Source organism: Fundulus heteroclitus, chromosome 5, assembly GCF_011125445.2.
Source record: "Fundulus heteroclitus isolate FHET01 chromosome 5, MU-UCD_Fhet_4.1, whole genome shotgun sequence".
In the NCBI taxonomy this organism is placed as follows: Eukaryota; Metazoa; Chordata; class Actinopteri; order Cyprinodontiformes; family Fundulidae; genus Fundulus; species Fundulus heteroclitus.
The window spans coordinates 10,039,909-10,062,676 of NC_046365.1; the positions used below are offsets into that span (position 1 = coordinate 10,039,909).

The window sequence follows — 22,768 nt, forward strand, 5'->3', positions numbered from 1 at the left end:
TTACAAACATGGAGAAGTGCATTTATTAAATAAAGAATAAATTACAATAAGACACCAATGTATAAATAATGCCAAATAACACTGGAAATGATACTATAAATATCACGTCAACTTTGCCCAAAGGTTTGTCAACAATGAAGTGATCGTGTTGAGGTCCTACTGACCGAAAGGAGTTACAGGAGTTCAGACCGCAGCGTCTCCACCCCGCGACACACCAGTTCAGAGACCACACATCCAGGAGTATTCAGTTAACGGTGGTGACGTGAGAACTGACTGGCTGTACAGGTACAAGCAAGCACAAACACACACAATGTCACACATTTCTGCTTTCAGACCCTTGATTGCACTAAAATCACAAGCACGACCACTTTGCCCGACACCACACCGACATGTGACTGTTTATATCAACGACGACTGCTTTCCTGAAGGATTACCTTATTCAGTTGTGGCATATTTGTTCGCCAGAGCGTCCTGGACATGGCATTGGCAGAGCGTTATAAATGTTGAAGGAAACTTGGTAAACACGTTGGCAGCTCGCTTATGTCAGTGCACACCATTGAAATATTTAACATTAAACCTGATATGAGGAGATATGTTGGCAGACTCTGTAAACCTTCTCAGGGAGAAAACCATGTCAATTAAACAAGGGCTGTCAGACCACCTGAGGTCTCTTTTTTTTACTGTAAACCCAGTCTTAATGTTGCAGAGTGCTGCCACCAAGTGGTCAGCAGGTGCAATAACAAGTGTTTTAGCTCTGTTCTCACTAACTTAGTAAACAGACTAAGTTAAATAAAGCAGTTTGTTTTGCAGATAACCCAAGAATCCTGTTCAGATATCTATAGGTATATTTCCTGATATTCAAAATAATACACTGATGACACAACAGAAATATCTTTTAGTGGCCCAGTCAGAAGGGTAACGTCAGAGCATGAGATTAAAAGCAATCCTTAGTGTTGAAACAAGTGGTTCTCAAATGCTATGTCCTGTATTTGACTAAATAAATACTGCAGTTATTCTAAAAGCCTATCATCTGTTTAAGTGTAAAAATATTCACAATTACTAAAATCCATCTATATCTATGATAATGTAGATAAAAATACACAAGGTGTCACTGCAGGAGCACACTCTGCCTATGCCGTGGGCTGCATCTGTCCCTCTTACACTGGTAGTACAGTAGCCCTTGTCTGCTGTAACGGCGGATACTGCTGCTGTTTCCCTTTTTAAAATGCTCACAAACAGTCTAAAAAAAAGCCAAATTAAGCTGGGGATATTAAAGATACGTTTTTGTTTTCTTGGAGTTGGTAATTGAAGAAAACGGCACAGCTTGTTAGGACATCCAGGCAGCAAAGCCGCAGGGATCCTTTGTGCATTTTGAGCGGCAGCTGCAGGGAATTTTAAAAGGGAAAATTTCAATGCAGCCGGTTGCAGAGCTGGCTCGGTATTCCCTGCTGCACAGAAAGTCAGATGCAATACCAGAAACTCTAAACGAGTTAATGTTACGCGTTTTAATGTGGCACTTTCTAGGTTTTTTTTTAACGAACATAAGGTGTTTAAAACAGATAAAAGTTGCTTTTTGCGATGGCACTATGTCTGACTGTCGTTGGCTTTACATAGTTAAACCTTACAATAGAAAACTTTCTGAGTTTCATTTTTAATGCTCGGCAGCCTATATTTAGGTGTCTGCAGTCACAAGCTGAAAAAAAAAAACTTTTTGATCATCCTTTCAAAATACTTCATTCAGGGAAAGTTACCAGTTTCCAGAAAAAAAGTGTCACCATCACTAGCTCCCCATTCACCTTTAGTAGAGATGCACTGTTCAGACTTTTTCTAACTAAGACCAATTTATGGATTACTTTAAGTTTGACCTGGAGATTCAGATGTTTTTTTTTTCAAAGGACGGTAACAGACAAAAGAGCAAAAATGTGCCTCAGGTTTTTTGATAGTGGTAGCAGTTTTGAATCCAACAGAAAACGACAAAAATTACAAGATTACATCCATTTAAGTCTAATTTCTAACTGATTCTTATCTGTTTAGAGTAAAAAAAAAAGAAAGAAAGTGAATCAAATTACATACTGTTGTTTGATGTGTTTAAAGAGCAAAAATGGTGTGAATTCTTAGTTTTGATGCACTTAATACATAAGAAAGAAAATGTTGACCTGCTTATCACCGATCGGAGGCAATCAAGAACAAAACTGGCCAAATCCGATCTCTGACTCTATTGGACTTACATCACTACATTATTATCAGAACTTATGTGATACACTTAAGGTCAGAAAGTATTGATGGTAGAGCATTTTACACCCAGACTCAAAAACTGGACTCATTATTCTCTTATGCGTTATTTCTTAAACAGAAACTCAAAATTCTACATTAAAGAGAAGTGACCAAACAGAAACAGGCTGCAAGCCTCTTTAAAACAAGTCAATTTAAGCAGCGATCTCTGATGTTAACGTGTAAAAACCCACACGAGGAATGCACGCAAATTAAAGGCCAGGTTTAGCTTGTATATCTATGGTATGATTGTTCCGGTTCACCACCTGACCTGTGACAATACTGTATCTTATTAAGCTGGAGATAATGCTGAAGGAAAACCGAGGGGGAAATGGCTTTAGAGGGCTAGTCTGGGCTCAGTAGGATATGTTTGTTGTTAAATAATGTCAGAATGTATGCTGCCAGCTCTATTTAGGAGTTATTGTAATCGATTTGTAAACACACATCTGCATATACACACACCCTGTGGAAAGAGAGGGGGGAACTGTAGTCAAGTATCTGCTGAAAGCAGCTGCTATGCACGGGTCAAAGACGGGATGAACGAGAGGTCTATGGTGCTGAAATCATGTTTTATCTTAACTAAAATCACAGATTTTTCATTAAAAACCTCAGCAGTGTGGGTCCCTTCGGGGGGGTAAAATGCGCGTACTTTGGATGGGTTGACATGGACGGGGAGGCGACACCAAGTTTTACAGACCGTTATTTCACTCAAAGCTGGGGTGAAAAACGTGATTATTACATCAGGTTGATTGCACTGTTTTCATGTTGACCCATTCATTCGCCGGATGACTACAGGTTGCTTTCCTGGGTGTCATTTGAAGTGATGGGGTGCAGACCTCCATTGGCGTTGAGTCTCTTGGCACGGTACGTCTCATAGTGAATATTGTGGGTGACCTCCTTCAAATCCTGGAGGTGGGACCTGCAGAGAGGATGTGCACAAACACAGGGAGGACAGTTCTGTAGTCAGTTTCAAGCAGGGAGTCATTAATAAATTTCATAGCAAACGCGTCAAATTTCTTTTTTAAAAGCAAGACCTCCCACAAATGTTTGGTTAAATGTCTCTCAGTCAGCTGCAGAAAAACTGAACTCTTTCTGTATCCATCAAGTTTTTTTTGGCTCAAATCTGGCTGGATAGTCGATCCCTTTTCCAATAACAATTGGTGAAGTTAATTTAAACTGGATCTTTCCTGGCAAGGGCTTAAGCATAGTGCATACATTTTCCATAGGGTGGAGGTCTGGGACATTCTAGCAGATTGTAATCCTGCTTCATCCATCCCCAAGCCAGGTTTGATGTGTATTTCAGATCGTGGCCCTGCAGAAACACCCAAATCAGACCAATTTTAAACCGTCCAGCAGATGCTTTCAGGTAAAGTCGAAAGAATCTGGAAGCAGTCCCCCTTCTTCAATAGTCGATCCATCTTGCGCAATGGCAGCAGTACCACTGGCAGCACATCGGACCCTCAGCACGATGCCACCACTACCGTCCTTGACAGTCGCTACGGTTTTCTTAGCTTTCAAAACATCACCTTGACTCGTGCACACATATGTTCTGTCATTGTGGCAAATAGCTTCTCTTTTCTCTTCTCCTTTAGTCCAGGAGGCATTTGGCCTCTCCATCTGGGTAGCCGCACATTTCAGTGAAGCTTGAAGGCGTTGACTTTAGAGCAGGAGCTTTCATCTCTCGGTCCATGTTGATGTAAAATTGGTTTCCCTGTGGACAGTGGCACTAGTGTACCTGCAGTTAGCAGGCCATGGCACGGCCGAGCCTAGGGGGCTCCTAGGTTGTGTCTGAATATACCAACTAGAAAATTAACATCTGGAGGTTTGTGTCCAATGGCTGACAAGCGGAGACATCTGTTTTGTGAATAAACTGATAGTTTTGGGACAATTAAAGGGAAATTGTCAATAAAAAATAGGGAGAATCAATTCTCAGAGAAGATGCAAGTCATGTATTTAAAAAAAATAGAATCAGACGTTAAAAAGGCTAAAAAAATAAAAAACTAGCAACTGGACTTCGGTTTCTTGAAGCTGAAAACGGTTCGCTCTTCATCATTCAAAGCTGGTGATGGAGACGTTCCAACGTTGAAGCTTTCTGGGATGTGGATTTCTCCAAATCTGAATTGACATGCAGCTCGGTCTCCCCTAACAATAGGGCATCGTTAGTGCCACTGTTAGCCTGGCTCACCGACAGACGTTTGAGAGAGGGGGGAAGGAAGGCATTTACGTCAAACCAGAAAAAAACATTTCTACCAAATCACCGGGGCAGGATTAGAAAGATAAAATGACGCGACGTTCCTCTTTAATTTCCACATTAGTGTCCAGAAATGTGTGTGATTTATTCGTAACGTTGCTTTTGACAGCAAGAACGAAGTTTTCAGTTTAAACTGAATTCAACTAATTCTGTTAAAACTACTCGTCATCCAGTTTCTCTCATATTCAGAACAAGTGTGTAACGCCGCATTGTGTGATCGTGTGATAAATTCAGACTTCAAAATGTAACAAAACGTCATTACAACCGCTTTTTGTAATAATCGGTGCAAAATCTGATAAAATCCGTGTGATAAAATCCATGAACGCATTTTTTAATAGTCTCTGCCGCATTATGTTGTGACATTATTACATTTGGTGGTTCCTCTTTATCAAAAATTATAATGTAATAATCATAAACGATCACAACCCTGTCTTTGTGGTCGTCTTAATCAACATGCATTTATTAACGGCCACATTGTGGACCCGAAACGTCAAGTAACCTCTTTAACTTATCGTGTCAGCATTTACGTATGCTTACCTGATCAGGAAATCTCTCAGCTGAGCAAACTCACAATGATTTGGGTTTTCAACTAAGACCAAAGAAAGAAGAAAAAGGAAATAGAGTCAAGAGAACGTCCCTGTTATTTCTGCAGCAAATAACCCAAAAGTCATCAACAACGCTCACCTTCTATGATTCCCCACGGCGTCTTCCTCCCCAGGACTCGTTTGCTGTTCACTTGGTATTCTTTATCACTTCCAACCACGGCAAAGGGCATTGTTTCCTGCAGACAGACACGTTTCAGCACAGTTCAGCACTGAGGAAGGGTTATCAGACGAAACGTTCCTAAAATATCCTTCTGCCTCAAACTCCTACAAAATGGGATGCAATGAAAAATTACGACCAAAAGTGGCCAACTTTCAGCTTGATTTGGCCTGACAGGCTGGTCACAAACTAAAAAGTCCAGTCTTTTTCAGTGAAGGCCTCATACCAAAGTCCTCCCAGGTGGCCCCAACAACACTCTTCAGTGTGAATGCGTTACTGAGAGAAGACTCAAAGTTAGATATTTTCAGTATCAGAGAGGTGGTTAAAAATAAAATCAAAAGAAGCACAAGAAGCTGTAAGAAGGTATTTAAAAGGGAATCTATTTTCTACAACGGCATGTCTCCTGTCCATTCAAGCTGCTACAACAGTGACAGAGACTAATTATTGTAAAATCCATGTTTTATCCTTGGGAGCTTTCAGCTTCTGTCTGTCAGGGAACATGCTAGATTTGTAAATGTCTGCATTCATAAAGAGTCACATACTCAGAGGTCTACATGCGGGGGTCGTGGAGGCCCTGCTGGCGGGTGGTGAGATTTATGGGCTCAACACACGGAGAGCGACAAACGACAGCGACTAATGGCTTTCTTCGCCACCGCGGTGAAAGCCCAACACACGGGACGAGAAAGCGACGGCAGCGTTTCAAATCGCGCTGTTGGATCGCTTGTTTCCCAGACAAGTTTTTGCTTATGAAATTGGAGGGCTTTTGATATTTTCAAAGCAGTCAGGGGTCGAAAAGAATGAAGAGTCAGAAGATATGTCTGGAATTGACTGAAATCTTGCTTTTATGTCTACTCTATAAAAGAAAAAAACCACCGGCTTCATCCTATAATACAGACAAGGAAACAACATGGGGGACATCATCATTCTAAGGACGCACCTCACGGCTGATCCAGATAAATGGCTGTGGTGCCAAGAGACAGCAACAGAAGTTGAACATTGCTCCCGACCCCAACCCACATTATTATATGTAGTTACATGGAAAATAAGCTAACTGGTGACAGAAAAATAATATCATATCCTTTTTAGTCACATAATTCATTTTTTTGTATGGTTAAATGTATATTTGGTCAATTTCATACATTTTGCATTGCTATAGGGCTGGACGATAATTCAGTAACAATATATATCGATTGATAGATGTATATTGATAATAGAAAAAAAGGGTAAATAAAAAGTTCAATATAACAACAGTTTTTCTTCCTTTTGCATTCTAGCCTATCATGTAGGTTAATATTACAGTCATTACATCCTCCCAACCAATCACAAACACAGACCCAGAAATGCTTCGTTACCAAGCTACGCCCCTTTTAAAGAGTTCAAAAAGCGCATTTTTTTTTTCTTCTTTTATTTTTTTTAAAAACTTGCAGTTTTGGTAAAAAGTTGGTTGAATAAAGGGTTGAGTTTGAATTCAGTGTTTATGTGTTCTGTATCTAAAAATAGGTCACTAAGCAACAGCATAAAATGGCATTTGTTGATGATTATCGCTATCGATCAATATGATTTTTATTTTATCGATATGCTTTTTTTTCCTATATCGTCCAGCCCTACATTGTTAACTAAAGTCATCCCTTTTATATTTCTCTCTCTTTATTCAGAAGTGTAAATGTCTCACTTTATCAGATGTTTTTATATGAATTTAATAGCTGGTAAAAGTGTGCGCTTTAGCTGCTTACCTTCATCCCGCACGTAAAGAAAGGAGCAACATCCCCTGCAACTGGCATGAGGAATATTAAGACTGATGAAGGCTGATTCTTCCTGTATTATTTCTACCGTCCTTCATTTCATGGCAGTGGGACCAAAATGTCAGTTTTATTATCTTAACATAATTTCTTGCCTCAACACATGCCGCTCAATCATGCAGATCATCACCAAATATTCTCTGGGTATTTTGACTCCACTGTTATCGATGGCAATGCTTTCAGCAGATTTCTATTGAAGCGTGAGAAGCTGCTCCACATATTGTTTGTATCAGGATGCTTCACTGTTGGCGTCGTAAACAACTCATGGTGTTCACCTTGTCTTCTCCAAATGATTTGACGCTGTCTTACCTACATCCATCTTTTCAGCCCTGCCCACAAATTTACTGTGGGACACTAATGCTAACTGTGCTAGCTGCTCATACAAGATACTAAAGAGGGCCTAAAAAGTCCGCTCTGTAATTGTGTTATCTTTTTTTTAATAGAAACATCTTTTCTTACAAAAACTAATCTTTCAAACATAATAATAACTGCTCACATTAGGAAAAGCTAGAAAAATCTTTTCAATGCTATTCTTGCATCATATCTATAAGAGATCATAAAACAAATCAGAATCTGATCGGTGCATCTGTGGTCATCAGGATTAGATGGAAGAAACAGAAAGAAAGGACACATGAACACATACTCTGATCTTGTCGTTGTCACTCTTGTCCTCCATGTCATCATCAAACTCCTTCTGTGGGTAAAACTCAATCCCGTTCATTTCCAGCTCCTTTCTGACCTGCAGCATAACCAAAGGCGACGACAGCGTTACCAACTAAGAATGAGAATCAAAACTTCTGGACCCCAAAAAGCATTTTGATAGAATGAGTAATCTTCCGCAGATAAAGCGACGTTACAGCAGCCGTACTGATGAGACTCACGCGCTGTTTGAACTCTTGTCTCTCCTCGATGGTCATTGTGTCAGACTTTGCGATTACTGGAATGATGTTCGCCGAGTGGCTCAAGCGCTTCATGAACTCAACGTCCAGTTGTCGAAGACTAAAACAGAGGCAGAGTGAGGAGTGTTAACATGACACTGGCAGGCAGCACAGATAAATATTTGTCTCTTTTTAGGAGTTACTGAAGAGTTACGATGTGAAAGCTGTTGAAAACTGGCCCCTTCACTGGGAAAAGGCTGTGGTCCAACTCTTATCTGAGTGCTTACAAAAGCTCCAGTAGATCTAAATTATCCCGACTGAGAGGGAGGAGGCAAACTGGCTGGGATGTGCAAAAGGATGCACGCGTTTAGTCATTAAGGAGCAATTTCACAGTTGTCAACAGCAGCTGAACGTGAGATGCTCAGAGAAGATGTAGGCGCTTACTGGAACATGAAGAAGCACAATTGATTTACGGCTCACTCTTTCCAAAAGTGACACGTTTTCAAACGAAGACAAGAACGCCGCGGTGAGGCGGTTTCCCGGCCTGCATGTGTTGTTTTTTTTTTTGTCTTAAACCATCAGTTTTACTCACGAGTGGCCAGTCGGGGGAATAAAGTAGAGGCAGCAGTGCACTCTGGTGTCAGGGATTCGCTTCTTTCTGGTGATGTTCACTTCTTCTTTCAGGAACTTCTCAAACTGCTCATTGATGTACTTAGAAATGGGTTCCCAGCTGTGGGACACAAAAAGCACAATTTTTTTAATTTTTTTACCGTTACGCGCGCTGCAGCCCTCTGGAGCTCAAATGTTACGTTTATCACAGAGAAAAATCTTGCTGCTGGAAGAGAATATATTAGCCATGTTGAAGCAAAACCTACCAGTTGTCATTGTTGATTTGGTCTCCAAAGCCTGGAGTGTCAACAACTGTCAGCTTCATCTTGACCCCGCCCTCTTCAATTACTGCAACAATAAAAGCAAAGACAAAAAAAGGCCTTTAAAACAGACCTACTGTAATCTTTATGAGAGCAATTTGTCATTTAGCTAAGCAGCTAAGTAATGGCAGTTCTTTATGTGACTCCCACAGGTAGCCTCGATCCAGACGGGTCCCAATGCCAGAAAACTACTGATAGTAAAGTCCTTGCTTTTGCTTCTTCACAGATAGAAAAAGATTCTCAGGAATCTAATTTTTTTTAAAGAATATCTGTTTCAAGTAGAATGCCAAATCGTAAGCTACCCAGTAAAATTTTAACTTAAGCATAAAATTAATTCTCTACAGCCATCTTTTCCTACATTGCTTACATTAACTGCACACCAAATAAGCAATATAAACCTTGTTTGGGTGCTAGTGACAGATAATTTTGCTTGTCGTTCGGCACCCACAAGCTCATGACGCCCTGGGTGGTGAGCCGTATTGACCACATAAAAAATCTAGACTACTGCTGAGAAATAAATGACAAGTATGCAATGTAGCCATTTTTTCAATATTGACATTATCCTAAACACTGAAACCCATATGCCTGTTTACAAATTATATGTCCAAGGCATTTTCAGAATGATCTTCTATTGGATGTTTTCTGGGCAATTAACAAAAAAAGAACAGAAAAAAAGAAAGAAATGGGGGAAAACATCCAACATTTTCAATTCCACATTACCAAATTAAGAAAGATCTCTTTTTTATAAACAAATGTTTTTCATTAGTGTCAATCTACGCCGTCATGTTGAGGTGCGATAACATATATAAATGGTAAGTTATTCATGTGTGTTATTCACCCAGACTGCTACTTTGAAATAGAGAGTAAGACAGCAGGAAACAGACAACAGGAAGGCTGAACACATTACAGCATTGTTCCTCCGTTTTATTCTGTTCAGCTTTCATCCTCAAACTGTCCTGGAACATGTCAGGTTTAGACATTTTGGCAGCCTTTTGGAAATCCTAGAGTTAAAGTTAGGATGTATATTCTCCAAGGCATACACTCAGAGTATAATTACAATTATTAAAGCTTGGTGTGCTAATTGCATATATATGATGCTAAAGACACATTTATACAGTATATTTTTCGGACCTAAGGCGCACCATGAATTTACGTGTCTATGTGTGTTTTTGTCCACAAATAAAACGCATCGGATTATAAGGCGCATTACATATTCTTCCCAAGTGTGTAATATCACTCCGCCCTTCCGGTAGGGTGACCAGATGTCACCAATTTGCGGGGACAGATGCCATTTTGGATGACCTGTCCCCAGCAAAAGCTGTCCCCGGAAATGTCCCCGATTTCTATGTATCGTGATGGAGTAAAAAAGTTTAGCGCAACAAGAGGTATTTACCCGGTGCTGTTGCTGTCCCGACATAGCAGAGCTTTGCCAAACGCACCCTAACCGCCCCCCGTCAGCGTTGCAGTTTAGACAAAACAAACCAACCCCCTCTGTGCTTAACAAAATCAGAGTTGTCCCCAGTTTTCATTAGAGAAATCAAATCTGGTCACCTAAAGTTATGTGGAACATGCCTTCTTTACACTTTGTGTTATGGGGGAGTTTAGTTTAGTAATGATTTTTTTTATTAACTACAAGTGGGGCAGAGTTTGATGACCTCAGGTTGTTTTCCTGCTGAACTGAACCCGAGAAGAAATTGTTAAACAGAGAGGAATGTTCTGCTGGTAAATTTTGCTTCTGCATGGTCAAAATGTTTTCATGAAACAGCAACTATGTAGCCATAAAGAGTCATACATCCTGCACACCAAAGACATGTTTGGGGAGTAAATCTTTAGGTTGGTGGCTCCTTCACTGCTTTGAGGACAGGGCAGCTTGCATTCAGTGATTCATGTATTATTCCTGCAGTGTATCAAATTTTGCTTGGCATCACTGTGAGACCATCTGTCCCAACACTGACCTAGAATTGGGCTTTCCAACAGGATAGCGGTCCTCAGGACACAAACAAACAAATCCAAAGGTGCAATATCTAAGAATACAAACTGCTGAACGGTTTCTCCGAGCAGTGAACGCCCACTGTCTATTTCAGAAAAACCCAGCCTCTGTGGGCTGCTTCTTTTTATATCTTATAAGGTTACTGAGCGGCTACTCATTAGCCTAATTTGCTGGGAAATAGTCTGTCAGGTATGCTTTGGTTTTGCATAATTTCTTTAGAAGTGTTTACTTGCCCCTGCCTAACTGTAACAGGCAGAACAAAGGTGTGTTCAGAAATGATTGGTGGACTTCCCTATAAGGCAAAAGTAAGGCCCCTAGATTCATTTAATGTATCTAATAAACTTTCCACACGGATTTCATTTTTGTGTTTTTGTGCCACAAAATAAATGTAAAATTTGTTTACCATGTATTTTATTTAAAAAAGACATCTTGACTTACATTGGACTGTATATTATTGGCTATATTTCTGGAACACAAATAAAAACAAACGCCAGTGTGGTGCAGCAGAGATAGTGATGCTTAAAGAAAAGTAAAAGCCTTTTTACTCTCCCATTGTCATGTCCATATAATTTGAAATTCTCCTTGCAGGAATCATAATAAAGCTATTTACAAGCATAAATCAAGTGGAGCACTATGGCGAAAGCTGTTTGCTCCACTTGTAAAAGCAAAATCTGTCGAGCTCTATCTGGCATTGAGATATCAATTCCTATTGCCATATTGCTGGACAGGACACTGGGAAAAAAAATAAAAAAATAAAGTAAAAGCCTTTTTAACCACTGCTGCTGAGAACTGAGCTTTAATAAGGGGCTGCAAGGAAAAATATCCCTGTCATAAAAGGCCTCCTGTCACTGGAAGTACAGCATAAAGCAGAAATCCATTTTTTTTTCTTTTTTTGGCACACAGACAAAGATGACACCTCCTCCTACGTCATTTTTAGATCTCACAGTATCTCCTCAGCTGGACAAATATCTGCCTGGTCAGAAAATAAATATGCAGTCCAAGTTAGAAAAGTCTTTGCTACGGAGACAAAACGTCTTAAAGATTTTTGATTGGTCTCATATGAAAAGATCTCTTTTGGCAGTCACCATATTACTAACAGTACGTTCATTTCCTTCAAGACTTTAGTAAATATGAATCTCGCCAGATGGATTTTGTTCCGCAGAGCTCCACACATCCATCTAGGATTTCTCCATTGGAGATATATTTGAGATGGATGGGCCTTATCATAAATCCTTGCATATGATTGGATAAACCATCATCTTTACTGAGGTGCTACTTCAACCACTCACATCGAAACCAACCCATGACGTTGACGTTAGGGAAGATTAAGCTCTTGCCAAACCCAGTCAGGCGAACATTGTTTCCACTAACAAAAGCCTTCAAAGCCGTTCTCTGGTGTTCTTTTAAAGAATTGATATTCAGTAGATTGGACAACACTGATGAAATAGCTGCATCATTGTTACCGCTGGCTTCCTCACTGCCAGCATCCATTGTTGTCTGAATCAAAACAGTCGCTTCTCTGATACGTCACATCTATGAGAATCCCGCCCGGCGATCCTGATTGGCTCGACCGTTTTATGTGGTATTGAAATCCCTCCCAATGGCAGCGCTTCCAGATGGATGTGTGGAGCCGTGTGGAGCTCAGCGGACTAATTTCCTTAAACTTACATTTTATTTTCCTGGAACATTTTCTGGAACTTACTGATTACCTTTTCAGATCTTATCAGGCACTTTCATGGAACTTTATAAGAACTTAAAGGGGACATATCCACCTTTTAGCCCTTAAATACATCTTGTTGTATACTTGGAGTCTCTAGGAGTGCAGAAGGTTTGAATGTAGTCTTCTCAGGGGGTGCATAGATATCTTTATATTCTGTTTGGGTCAAAATTTTCAAGCCATCCCATTTTCTTTGTTTTCTATTATGTTTCTGAACAGTTACGTCACAGCATTTGCTGCGGCGCAGCTAAACAAGGTCATGAACTTCCAACTTACCAAGTTTGTGAATCCGAAATTTTTATTCCTCTGAGCAATTTTGTAGTCCAAGCTGAAGGACGACGATGCTACAAATGGATACGTCAACGGTTGCCCGTTACATCATCCCCCAGCATACTACAAAAGATGGTCAAACGGAGTGCAGTGAAACGCGCTGCGATTCGGAGGGGGGATGGGGTGTGAAGTGCATCCTTTAAAGAGACAGTACCCAAACTAGTTGCTCTGAGATGAACCTCAGAACAGGTAAAAAGGGGGAATGTGGGGTAAATTAACAAGGAATTCTGACCAAAGATTTGCAGTTCAACGTTGTATAGATCACAACTGAGTGATTTCAATGTGAAAAAGAAGGACTGAACAGGAACGCTGGAACGCTCGTGGACATTTATAGGTAATTTCAAGAACTGGGCTATAGTATCAAAAAACATAAAACGGTTTTGAAAGATTTTCATGAATTTTACTGGTTATTCTCCTGAAAAGGTACTTTCATGAGCCACACTTAATTAGGAGGTGACTTTACTGGGGTTCGTTTCAGCAAAGTATCTTTGGAATTCTGGAAAGTAACGCCTAAGTTTATGGAAAGTACCTAGTAAGTTTAGGGACAGTAAGTATTAAGGTTCATCAAAGTTACACAAAAGTCTTTGGGAAGTTCTGAAACGCAAGCTCAGCGTTCTGGGCTGTGTCAGTGGCCAAACCGTGTTTGTAGATTGGACGGAGAGGCCCGTTCCCACTTTGGCAAGGACAGCTAGGGAGAAAAAAAATAGAAATGGCCTTCTGTACCTTAAATATTAGGTTTATATTTTACTTCCCAAATGTTTGGAAAGAAAAAAGTCCTTAACCACACTTCGATGCTCAAGGACTGTTCGGGGTGTCCCTCCACCATCAGTGGCTGTGCTAGTACTTTTCAGGAATGTTGCTACCAAGTTCAAGAAAGTAACCTTGACATTCAGTAAAGTCATGTCTAAGTTCTGGTCAGTAACCAGGGCTCAATTATGTATATTTAATCTCAATATAAAAAGGGAAAAAATATTTCTCTCTTTACTCACCGTGAGAAACGGACTTGATCTCTACCGTCTTGGGGATCTTCTCGTCACGTGACCATCCTGCAGTCTTCCTGCTCACCTGAGACTTGAATAAGGTGTTCACCAGAGTGGACTTTCCGAGGCCGCTGTGCCCTGAGTGGGTTTTCGTGGAAGTTAGAAGTTAAACAAAGCTTAGGAGAGGAGGTAAGCTGAGAGAAACATGATCTACTGTGACGTACCAACAACCATGATGTTGAAGTCAAAGCCAGTCTTCATGGTCTTCTTCCTCATCTGTTCAATGATGGTGTCAATGCCAATGTAGCCAAGCAGAGTGGACCCCCCACTGTGAGGTGGAGCATGAACCGCAGCGTGACCCACACCGTGGCCCACACCATGGCCCACACTATGACCCACACCCTGACCCACTCCGTGATTGCCAGCATGGCTTGTAGTGTGACTTCCGATGGGAACCGGAATAGCACTCGGTGGCTGGGCACCAATGCCGCCTGCTCCAACACCTGGGCCCTGGGGCGGAAAGGGACTAGAAGGGGAGGGAGCCCCGACATTTGGGGGCTTAGCAGGGACAGCTGGCTTGGGTCTAACCTCTGGTGGAACTATGTCTGACATGTCTGCAGAGATGGAGAAAGACAGAAATAAATTACACTTGGAGAAATGACGGAGAAGTAGGCCAGTGGAGCAGCTAGAGCTTCTTGTCCCAATACTTGCTCTGTATTGAAGAAATGGGCTGATTATTAACCGTCAGTGGCTTCAAGCTGACTTTTTGAAATGCTAAAAATAAAAGGAGTATTTTGGAATGGCCTAGTCAAAGTCCAGACTTAAGTCAGACTGAGACGCATTTGCAAGCACAGCTCTTAGAGCTTAGTAAGCCCCTGGAAATTTTTGTTTTTGGGGCCAGATGCCTCTCCCACAGAAACATCTGGAAAAAGAAAGAAGGGGATCCACGTCCAGCATCTGACAACACTGGACGTGTTGTCAATTTTCTTTAATAAAACATGTTACTGGAGGAAGGTACCTGCATGAGCTAAAGAGTTAGGTTATGTTAGAGAGGGACAACCAGAAGAGGAGTTGTTTGGAAGGTGCTTATTGTACAGTTTAGACTCTGAAAACTCGACGTTCAGCCCCTAAAACATGGGAAACCAGAAAACGAGAAAAATCTGAGTGCAGCAGGGTGAACCTCCCAGAGCTGCCGTCTTTCAGCAACATTTCCACATTTTTTTCTAATGCTTCTATCAATTATTTCTCGAGCGCATAATTGCTGCAACATTTTATTCCGAGTTGCTAAACATATTAGGTTTAATAAATTCAATTTCAGTGAGCGCGGACATCTGTGTCAGAGTCAGAAGCAAACGCGCACATCGGTGCCCCACTATGGAGACTCTGGTTTAAGGCCAAGTGAACATGTAAAGTGTAGTAAATTAGAGGAGGGGATTTGTGAGACTTGCTGCTGGAAAGAGAGGACGTGAGTCTGTATGGCCATGCAATAGTAGCGTAAAAAAAAACATGCACTGAAAGGAAAAATGACCATGTGAGGAAAAATATTTTCAGCACTTACTGGTGAAGTCGTGCTAAAAGCCTTGCCACACATGTAACTTTTGTTTTAGCATAATCTCACATTGATTTTTTTAAAAATAGCTTTTAATTAAAGTACATTGATTGATTGGTAAAAATCCCACAACAAGAAATGATTGTCAGAAACAAAATCCCCAGTGTCACAACTATAGTCTCCACTGTCAACACTGTTTTACAACATTTTGGGAAAAGCATAACCTTTTATCTTTGCAACGCCTCATTTTTCCAGGTGGAAGCAAACAGAATGTAGGATCTGTGTCCGCTCCTCTTTGCACCGATCGAGATCATTCAGAGTCCTGGGACTTTGCCCGTGCTTTCTTCCCTCAGCTCACTACTTTCTGTTGGATTTAGGTTTGAGGACTGACATGATCAGTCCGTATCTGGTGAGCCAAGCCTTTTGGATCATTATTGTGCTGAAAGACCCAACCGTGACCCATTTTCCATGAGTCCACCAGATCATGCTATGAAGTGTCCTGATATTTCAGCAATCTGTGATGTGATTCACTCTAACATGTTTTCCAGGGTCTTTGGAAGAGAAACCCACAGCAACGCAACAACACCTCCTCTGGCAGACTGACCTGGAGTCAGTCTGCCAGAGGAGGTGCTGCAAAACTAAATCTTAAGCCCCTTTCGGATCGTCCTTTTTTTCTGTGATCAACTCGAGTTGATTACATAGTGATGGATTGTAAGGTCCCAACATGGAATTTGCCATTGAAGTCCCCCCACCGTGGGAAGTACTAATCTGTGGCAAGATGTGAAATTTGATGTTCACAGAAAGCGCTCCATCAAATGTGACTGAGCTTTAGCTATTTTACAAAGAAGAATGGGCATAAATCTCAGTGTCCAGATGTGCAGAGCTGGTAGAAATGTGCGAGCTATGAAGGTGGTTCTACAAACTATTGGCTCTGGGCGGCTGCACAAGAAGAACCGCTACGCCAGATATGGACGAAATGTGGGAAACGTAAAGGTGTATGAAGGCTTCTGGCAAAATGTTAGCGCTTTGGGACGCTTGAGCAGAACGTGATGAAAGCGATTAGTGGCGCAGTGGAAACCAAAGCTGGAATCCACCACTCCTGCTTCATCATCGTCAGAAATTATGTATAAGCCCAGGACGAGGGAAGTAGCCAGGATCAGTCAAACTTTCAGGTGAAATATGTTTAGTGAAGTGAGCCCTTGGGTGCGGCAGGCGGCAGATCATCACAGAAACATGCCTGCCGGGGCTGAGCCCAGGGAGGCTGATGATAAGTGGAGCTCTTTCTGGGGCGTGCATATGGACGGGCCAGTCTCCGTCTCTTCAGTCAGTCACAGATGCAGGGAGCAGGGGGGCTGTCACTTTGAGTTACTCCAGCCGGTGGTCATCACGCAGCTCCGCTCCCCCTCCACTGCCTGACGCCCATCGCAGTAGCTCAGCTACATTTCAGCACTAAAAGCCAGCTAAAAATCCACCACACTGACAGTCTGAAACATACACCCACAGCTCTCATTAAAAAAAATGCAGATAAATAAGCACTTTGAACGTAGCTTAAAGGGCTCCTGAACGCAACACGAACAGAGACGCAGTTTTGATTTTTTTTTTCTGAATAAAAACAGGAGGCTAGCTCCATCTCTCCCCGTGCTGCGTGCCGACCCCATTGTCTCCGCCGCCCGCACTCGGTCCCGCCGGGCAGCGTTAGCCCGCTGCTAGCACCGTCGGCTCGGCAGCGTCACACTCACCGATCCCCGCTCAGTCCGTCAGCGCGAGGGGAAGCCGGGCTGCTCTCACTGGGTCCGAAAGCTGGTCCCCAAAACGCAACACAGCGACGCTAAGAACAGGACGGGTCATGTGATGAGCGCTGCTACCTTTTCTCTTTCCCCTGCGGCCGAGAGAGAGAGAGAGAAGCCCCCCTTTGTCTGTTGCCAAGGCGACAGGAGGACAGGGAGTGGGGAGATGCAGTGCACATGCGCACTGGAACTTTGGCTCAGAGGGACATCTTTTCGGAACAGTCTGTTGGCAGTGCGACGCACTGTTTATAGGCCTGGGCTGTGGCGTAATGATATGACTAAATGTCCTGCTGCCATTGAATAATAAAGCTATGTAAATATTCGGAATAATGCTCAATATTTGCGGATGTGGTAAAGGGCAAGAAGGGGATCTTTCACTAAAAATCTGTATTACCTTAGGATACTTTGGCAATTTATTTGTAAAGTACTTAAAAACAAAACAAACCAACTCAAAGGCCAGAAGCTCAAAGACAGAGCTGGACCAATGGTGGAAAGGAACTCAGATTCTGCTTAGGACCCCCAAAACCATCAGGGGCCTCTCAAATTTTCTTTTGACATAGACCATAGATCTAAAAAATTATAAAGTGTTTCTTAATGATTTGACAGTTAAAATGAAGGTTTTAATTAAAATTTCATAATAATTTGAATGAAGCATTTAAAGAATTTGGGAAGTTTGTAAAAGTGCAAAGAATAATCTTTATTGTTCTTTTTTTATTATTATTTTAACATATTTATAATATGATGCTTTAAGCTAATTATTTTTTTTGTGTCTGCATTGAGTTTGTTCTGAAATAATTCTAGGCAAATACTAGCAAATTATCTCTGATTGCTTTTAAGCTCAGCCCATTAAACTTGGTCCCCTCTCCCAGATTTTACCAAAGCTGTATTGAAACCCAGTTAGGTGTGGCAATGCTCTTAACAGGCCTAAAAACTTATTCTGCGTAAGGCCCCATAAAACCTTAGGTAGTCACTCTAAAAACAAAGTTTGACTATGATCAACGTTTCATAGTGGGTCAAAGGGCAAAAGAGCAAATGTAAGAGCTCACAAAAATTTCAAAGCATCAAGGTAAGCTGTTTATTGTCTAATGGAAAATCATTCTTATGGTTCTTGAAAAGCAAAGGCTCTTAAGTGTCTTAAGGACATTTGAAAGCATGTGATGCACTGACCTGAGAGAAAGTGACAGGGGAACAGTTTAGACTCACAAAAACAAGCACGGTCATAAAAAATAAAATAAAAACACTATTATGAAATAAACTGCTAATAAAATATGCTCCTGTTTCAGGTGTACACATCTAGCAGTGGCATTTTATGCTAGTTGTAAGTAAGCATTGGCAGACTGATTACTTCCAAAATGAATAGGATCACAGTAATCAAGACAGATCCAGCTTAATTCGGCCATTTGTTTATATACACTCAGAGAAGTGATATCCACTTATTGCCACTTAGTCCTTTCCTTCTTTCAATTCAATTCAATTTACATGGCGCCAATTCATGATACATGCCATCTCAAGGGACTTTACAAAGTCAAATTCATTCAAATCATCCAGATTGGTCAAAATGTTTCCTATCTAAGGAAACCCAGAAGATGCATGGAGCATCAAGTCTAGACAAGCAGCATTCACTCCTCCTGAAAGACCGTAGAGCCACAGTGGACAGTCGTCTGCATTGTCCATGGCTTTCCAGTAATCCCTCACCCTGACCATGCATAAAGTGACAGTGGAGAGGAAAAACTCCCCTTTAACAGGGAAGAAAACCTCCAGCAGAACCAGGCTCAGTCATCTGGCTCGACTGACTGGGGGTTAGACTTACATTTTGTTGCAATGTACTCAAAACTTTGCTTATCCATAGAATGCCAAAGTGCTCAAAGTTATAAAAATATATAAATAAAACACTATGAAATTGTATATTTATATTTTATTTATTCACGTAAATAACTAAGGGACACTGAAATTGTGAAATAACTGAATGAATATAAATTTATCATCTCAGTATTATGAAAAATTTTTCATTGTTGTTTACAAATGTGAATAATAATATAAATTTTATTTTGCATTATTTTTTTCACAGTAATATAAATTATTACTGAGGCATTGTTATTTAATTCCATCAGTTTTTATTTCAAAATGTCCTTTTTTAAAAGTCATCTTTTATGGTGTTTTCCTCATTGGACGATTTACTTTATAATGACACTTTTCAGCAGAATCACCTCCCCTGCCAGTCGGTTGGTTGGACATGCATCCCCCTTGGGTGACCCTTAAAAAGTAATTTGTTTTTTCCTGGGTGCTCCATGAACAGCTTACATGGGAGTACACACTTCACCTTCAGGCCTGACTTGAAACTCTTTGTTGATCGCTTTCGTCTGGGTAAAGAAGCAGCTAATCATACAGCTCGGCTCGCCCTGTTTCTCTTGATTGGCAGGCGAAGTGCTTCTGCTGAAAAGCATCATTATGAAATAAAAGATGAATGTTTAGAAAAAATGGCGTTTTGAAATAAAAACTGATGGAAATCGATAAAAAATTTGAGAATAATGAAGTGATAATATTATAAGCATTAAGTTATTTCAGAATTTCATTGTCACTTTGTATATTTATCTCGTATTCATTCAAGTAAATGATTATTTCATAATGTTTTATTTATTTATTTAAGTTTAAGTTTAAGCACCTATAGGCTTTAGTGGAAGATAAACTTAGCAATCATTTGAACGAAAAAAACTGACAATGAATGCCGTGTTTGCAGAATAAAGTCAGAATGGGTCTTTGTGGTACTCCCCAAGTTCAGCAGGAATATAAATGCAATTGTTAATTCTGGCAATACAATTTCTATATCAGAGTGTGACCTAAACTGCTGAGGAGCTAGACATTTGACACCTACACACTACTACAATCTACAGTTGAGGTTGTTCTGATCTAAGGTGTCAAAGGTAACTTTGAAGTCTAATCCCACAAATAGAACAGTCAGCATCCCCATAGCATGATTCCACCACTACCGTGTTTAACCCTAGAGATATTGTGTTGTTTAGGGTGATGTGCTGTGTTCCTTTTCTGCAACACAATGCTCTGCATGTTTGACAAATATCCTAATTTTGGTATCATCTGACCAGAGCACCCTATTTCAAGCATTTGCTGATCCTTACATGACTGGTGACAATTTTATGTTTATGCCTTTTCTTTTTGCAACTCTTTCATTAGGGCAGAGTTATGTAGTGAAAACAAATAGATGTTCAATAGATTCTCCCTCATTAGCTCCAGATATATGCAGATCCTCTAGAGACAAGAGAGGGCTCCCGGCCTGCCAGTTTAACTCTAGCCTTTCTACCGTGTACCTTGGTATATTACAGGTTGCAGTGGGTATTTTTTAAAGGTGTGAGAGTAAATGGAGCTAAATACAAATGCAAAACATACTTTTGAGATTTTGTGTTTCTTAAAAACCTCTCAGACTCCCAGGACGTTCTCCTGAATTTGTGCTCAAAACAACATGCTATCTTTTTTCAGCAATTGCAAACTCCACTTAAAGATTGACAGATTGAATTCACAGAAATGTCACAATTGCTTGGGAAACATGTTTATGAATGTATTGATTATTTACATAGTTTATAATTGCTGAAGAGTTACACTCCTCTCGCAGTACTGGGAGCTGGGCTTAAGTTAAGCTATTTCTGAAAACATTGAATCATTTTAGACAATTATTTGTTCTGATGTCTTTGTCGTGGTCTATTCTATTGCATAAAATCCCAACAATATACATAGAGTTAATGTTTGTAGTTGTAAAACTTCAAGGGCTATGAATATTTTACAAGGCACTTATGGCACAGTAATGTCTGTGGCTGGAAATACAGTAAAAATCCACACCTCCATAAACTGAAAGGTAAACAACACAAAATGTTATCCTCCCTCAAAGACTGAGGCATTGAAATGGAAAACAGGCTAAAGTCTCTGGAGAAGATCTTGATTTGTTTTTGTCACATGAAAAACAAACAGAGAATCTCCATCAACTCCCCAGGCTCCTATCTTCAGAGAGCTTTGCCATAGTGGGCCTCATCACAGGACTAAGAGTACAGACGGTGGATGCAGGACTTTGTGGGGCGGCACCAGCGGAACCATCTCCTGCTCAACGCTGAAAAAAAGCAGGGTCAGCAGGGTGGGACATGAAATGATCATGTTAATGTAACTAAATATGCTTAAATAGATCCAACAGAAGCATGAATTCTGTTTTTGGGTGAATGCAGGAAAAAACAATGAGCTGGTGGTGGATTTCTGCAGGTGCAGACCCACCCCACTGGTACAGGTGAACATCCAGGGAACTGGCATTGAGATAGGGGACTTCATTAAGTACCTGGGTGTTCACCTGAACAATAAACTGAACTGGAGTCCTAACACTGATGCTCTTTACAGTGAAGGTCAGAGCAGACTCTACCTGCTATGGAGGCTGCGATCTTTTGGAGTGCAAGGGGGTGCTCCTGAAGACCTTTTTTGACTTTGCAGTGCCATAAGCCATCTTCTATGGTGTGGTTTGTTGGAGCCGTGGCTTATCTACTGCTAGGGGGGGGGGGGGGGGTTTAGATTAGCTCATCAGGAAGGCCGGCTCTGTCCTAGGAGACATCCTACACCCATTGCAGGTGGTGGGAGACAGAAAGATTTTAGCAAGAACAACATCACTGTTGGACAGCGTCTCCCACCCCATGCATGGAGCTGTTGCAGATCTGGAGAGCTCCTTTGGTGACACACTGCTGCATCCTCTGTGCTTGAAGGAGTGTTATCACAGATTTTTTTCTCCCACCAGCGGCGCCACTTTATAACATCTCTGCTCCTAGCAAACTCAATAAGTGTTTACATCCCTCCTGTTTTTCCATCCATTGTTTTTTTTTTATGCAGAAATGCCCATGCACATTTTGTATAGTTTTTCCCAATTACCCTGCACACTTCATTAACCTTAATGTGCTATTTTTAATAGCTGCACAGCATTTTTCTCATGTTGTAAACTTGCCATTACTGTAACATCTCTTATTGTTATATTTAGACTTTCATGTCATTTGCCTTTCACTTTATTTGTTGGTACACCTGAATCTCTCCACTGAGGGGTAATAAGGGCTATTTCTATTAAGTTTTACCTTAATAGTTCTTTTTCAAAAGTAATGTAAATTAATTTACTGCAACGCTAATGGATATAGCATACACAGCTTCACAATGAGATACTGGTCACATGCAAAAACGACACCTCACTGGTTTCCTTTCCTCAAAAACTCCTCAACAAGACATTGCAGATACGTTATATCTCATCTGATATGATGCTCTGTTATCCAAGAGTTTACTACTAAATCCATACTAATTTTTTTTCAATCCAATAACCATTTAAAAACAAAACTCTTTTCTTTTCACCCACTACTCACACTTTATCTCACAGTTGCTCTCCTTATGTCCCCCTGCTTCCGCTGTTTCTTCATGTTTTTGCTGTGTTTTTGTACCCTTGTGGAAAACTCCGTTGGCATGTCTTCCAATGCTCTTTGTTTTGACAGCGTCAGCTAACC

The 22,768-nt window shown here is 40.9% G+C and overlaps 1 protein-coding gene across 2 annotated transcripts; it reads right to left on the minus strand.

Moving 5' to 3' along the window:
- Positions 1 to 22,767, minus strand: sept3 (septin 3). Of its 2 annotated transcripts, none has more exons than XM_036136845.1 (10): positions 22,631 to 22,767; positions 14,132 to 14,521; positions 13,917 to 14,045; positions 8,837 to 8,918; positions 8,554 to 8,691; positions 7,965 to 8,082; positions 7,727 to 7,822; positions 5,207 to 5,303; positions 5,060 to 5,111; positions 1 to 3,190 (listed from the first exon to the last, which is right to left on the minus strand). In XM_036136845.1, exons 2-10 carry the CDS (start codon positions 14,517 to 14,519, stop codon positions 3,061 to 3,063), a joined length of 1,230 nt encoding a protein of 409 aa, XP_035992738.1. In that variant the 5' UTR covers positions 14,520 to 14,521; positions 22,631 to 22,767; the 3' UTR covers positions 1 to 3,060. The 2 variants fall into 2 exon arrangements, with proteins under 2 accessions (XP_035992738.1, XP_012711190.2); XM_012855736.3 differs by lacking the exon at positions 22,631 to 22,767 and adding an exon at positions 17,196 to 17,388.
- Between the last annotated feature and the right edge of the window lies 1 nt (position 22,768).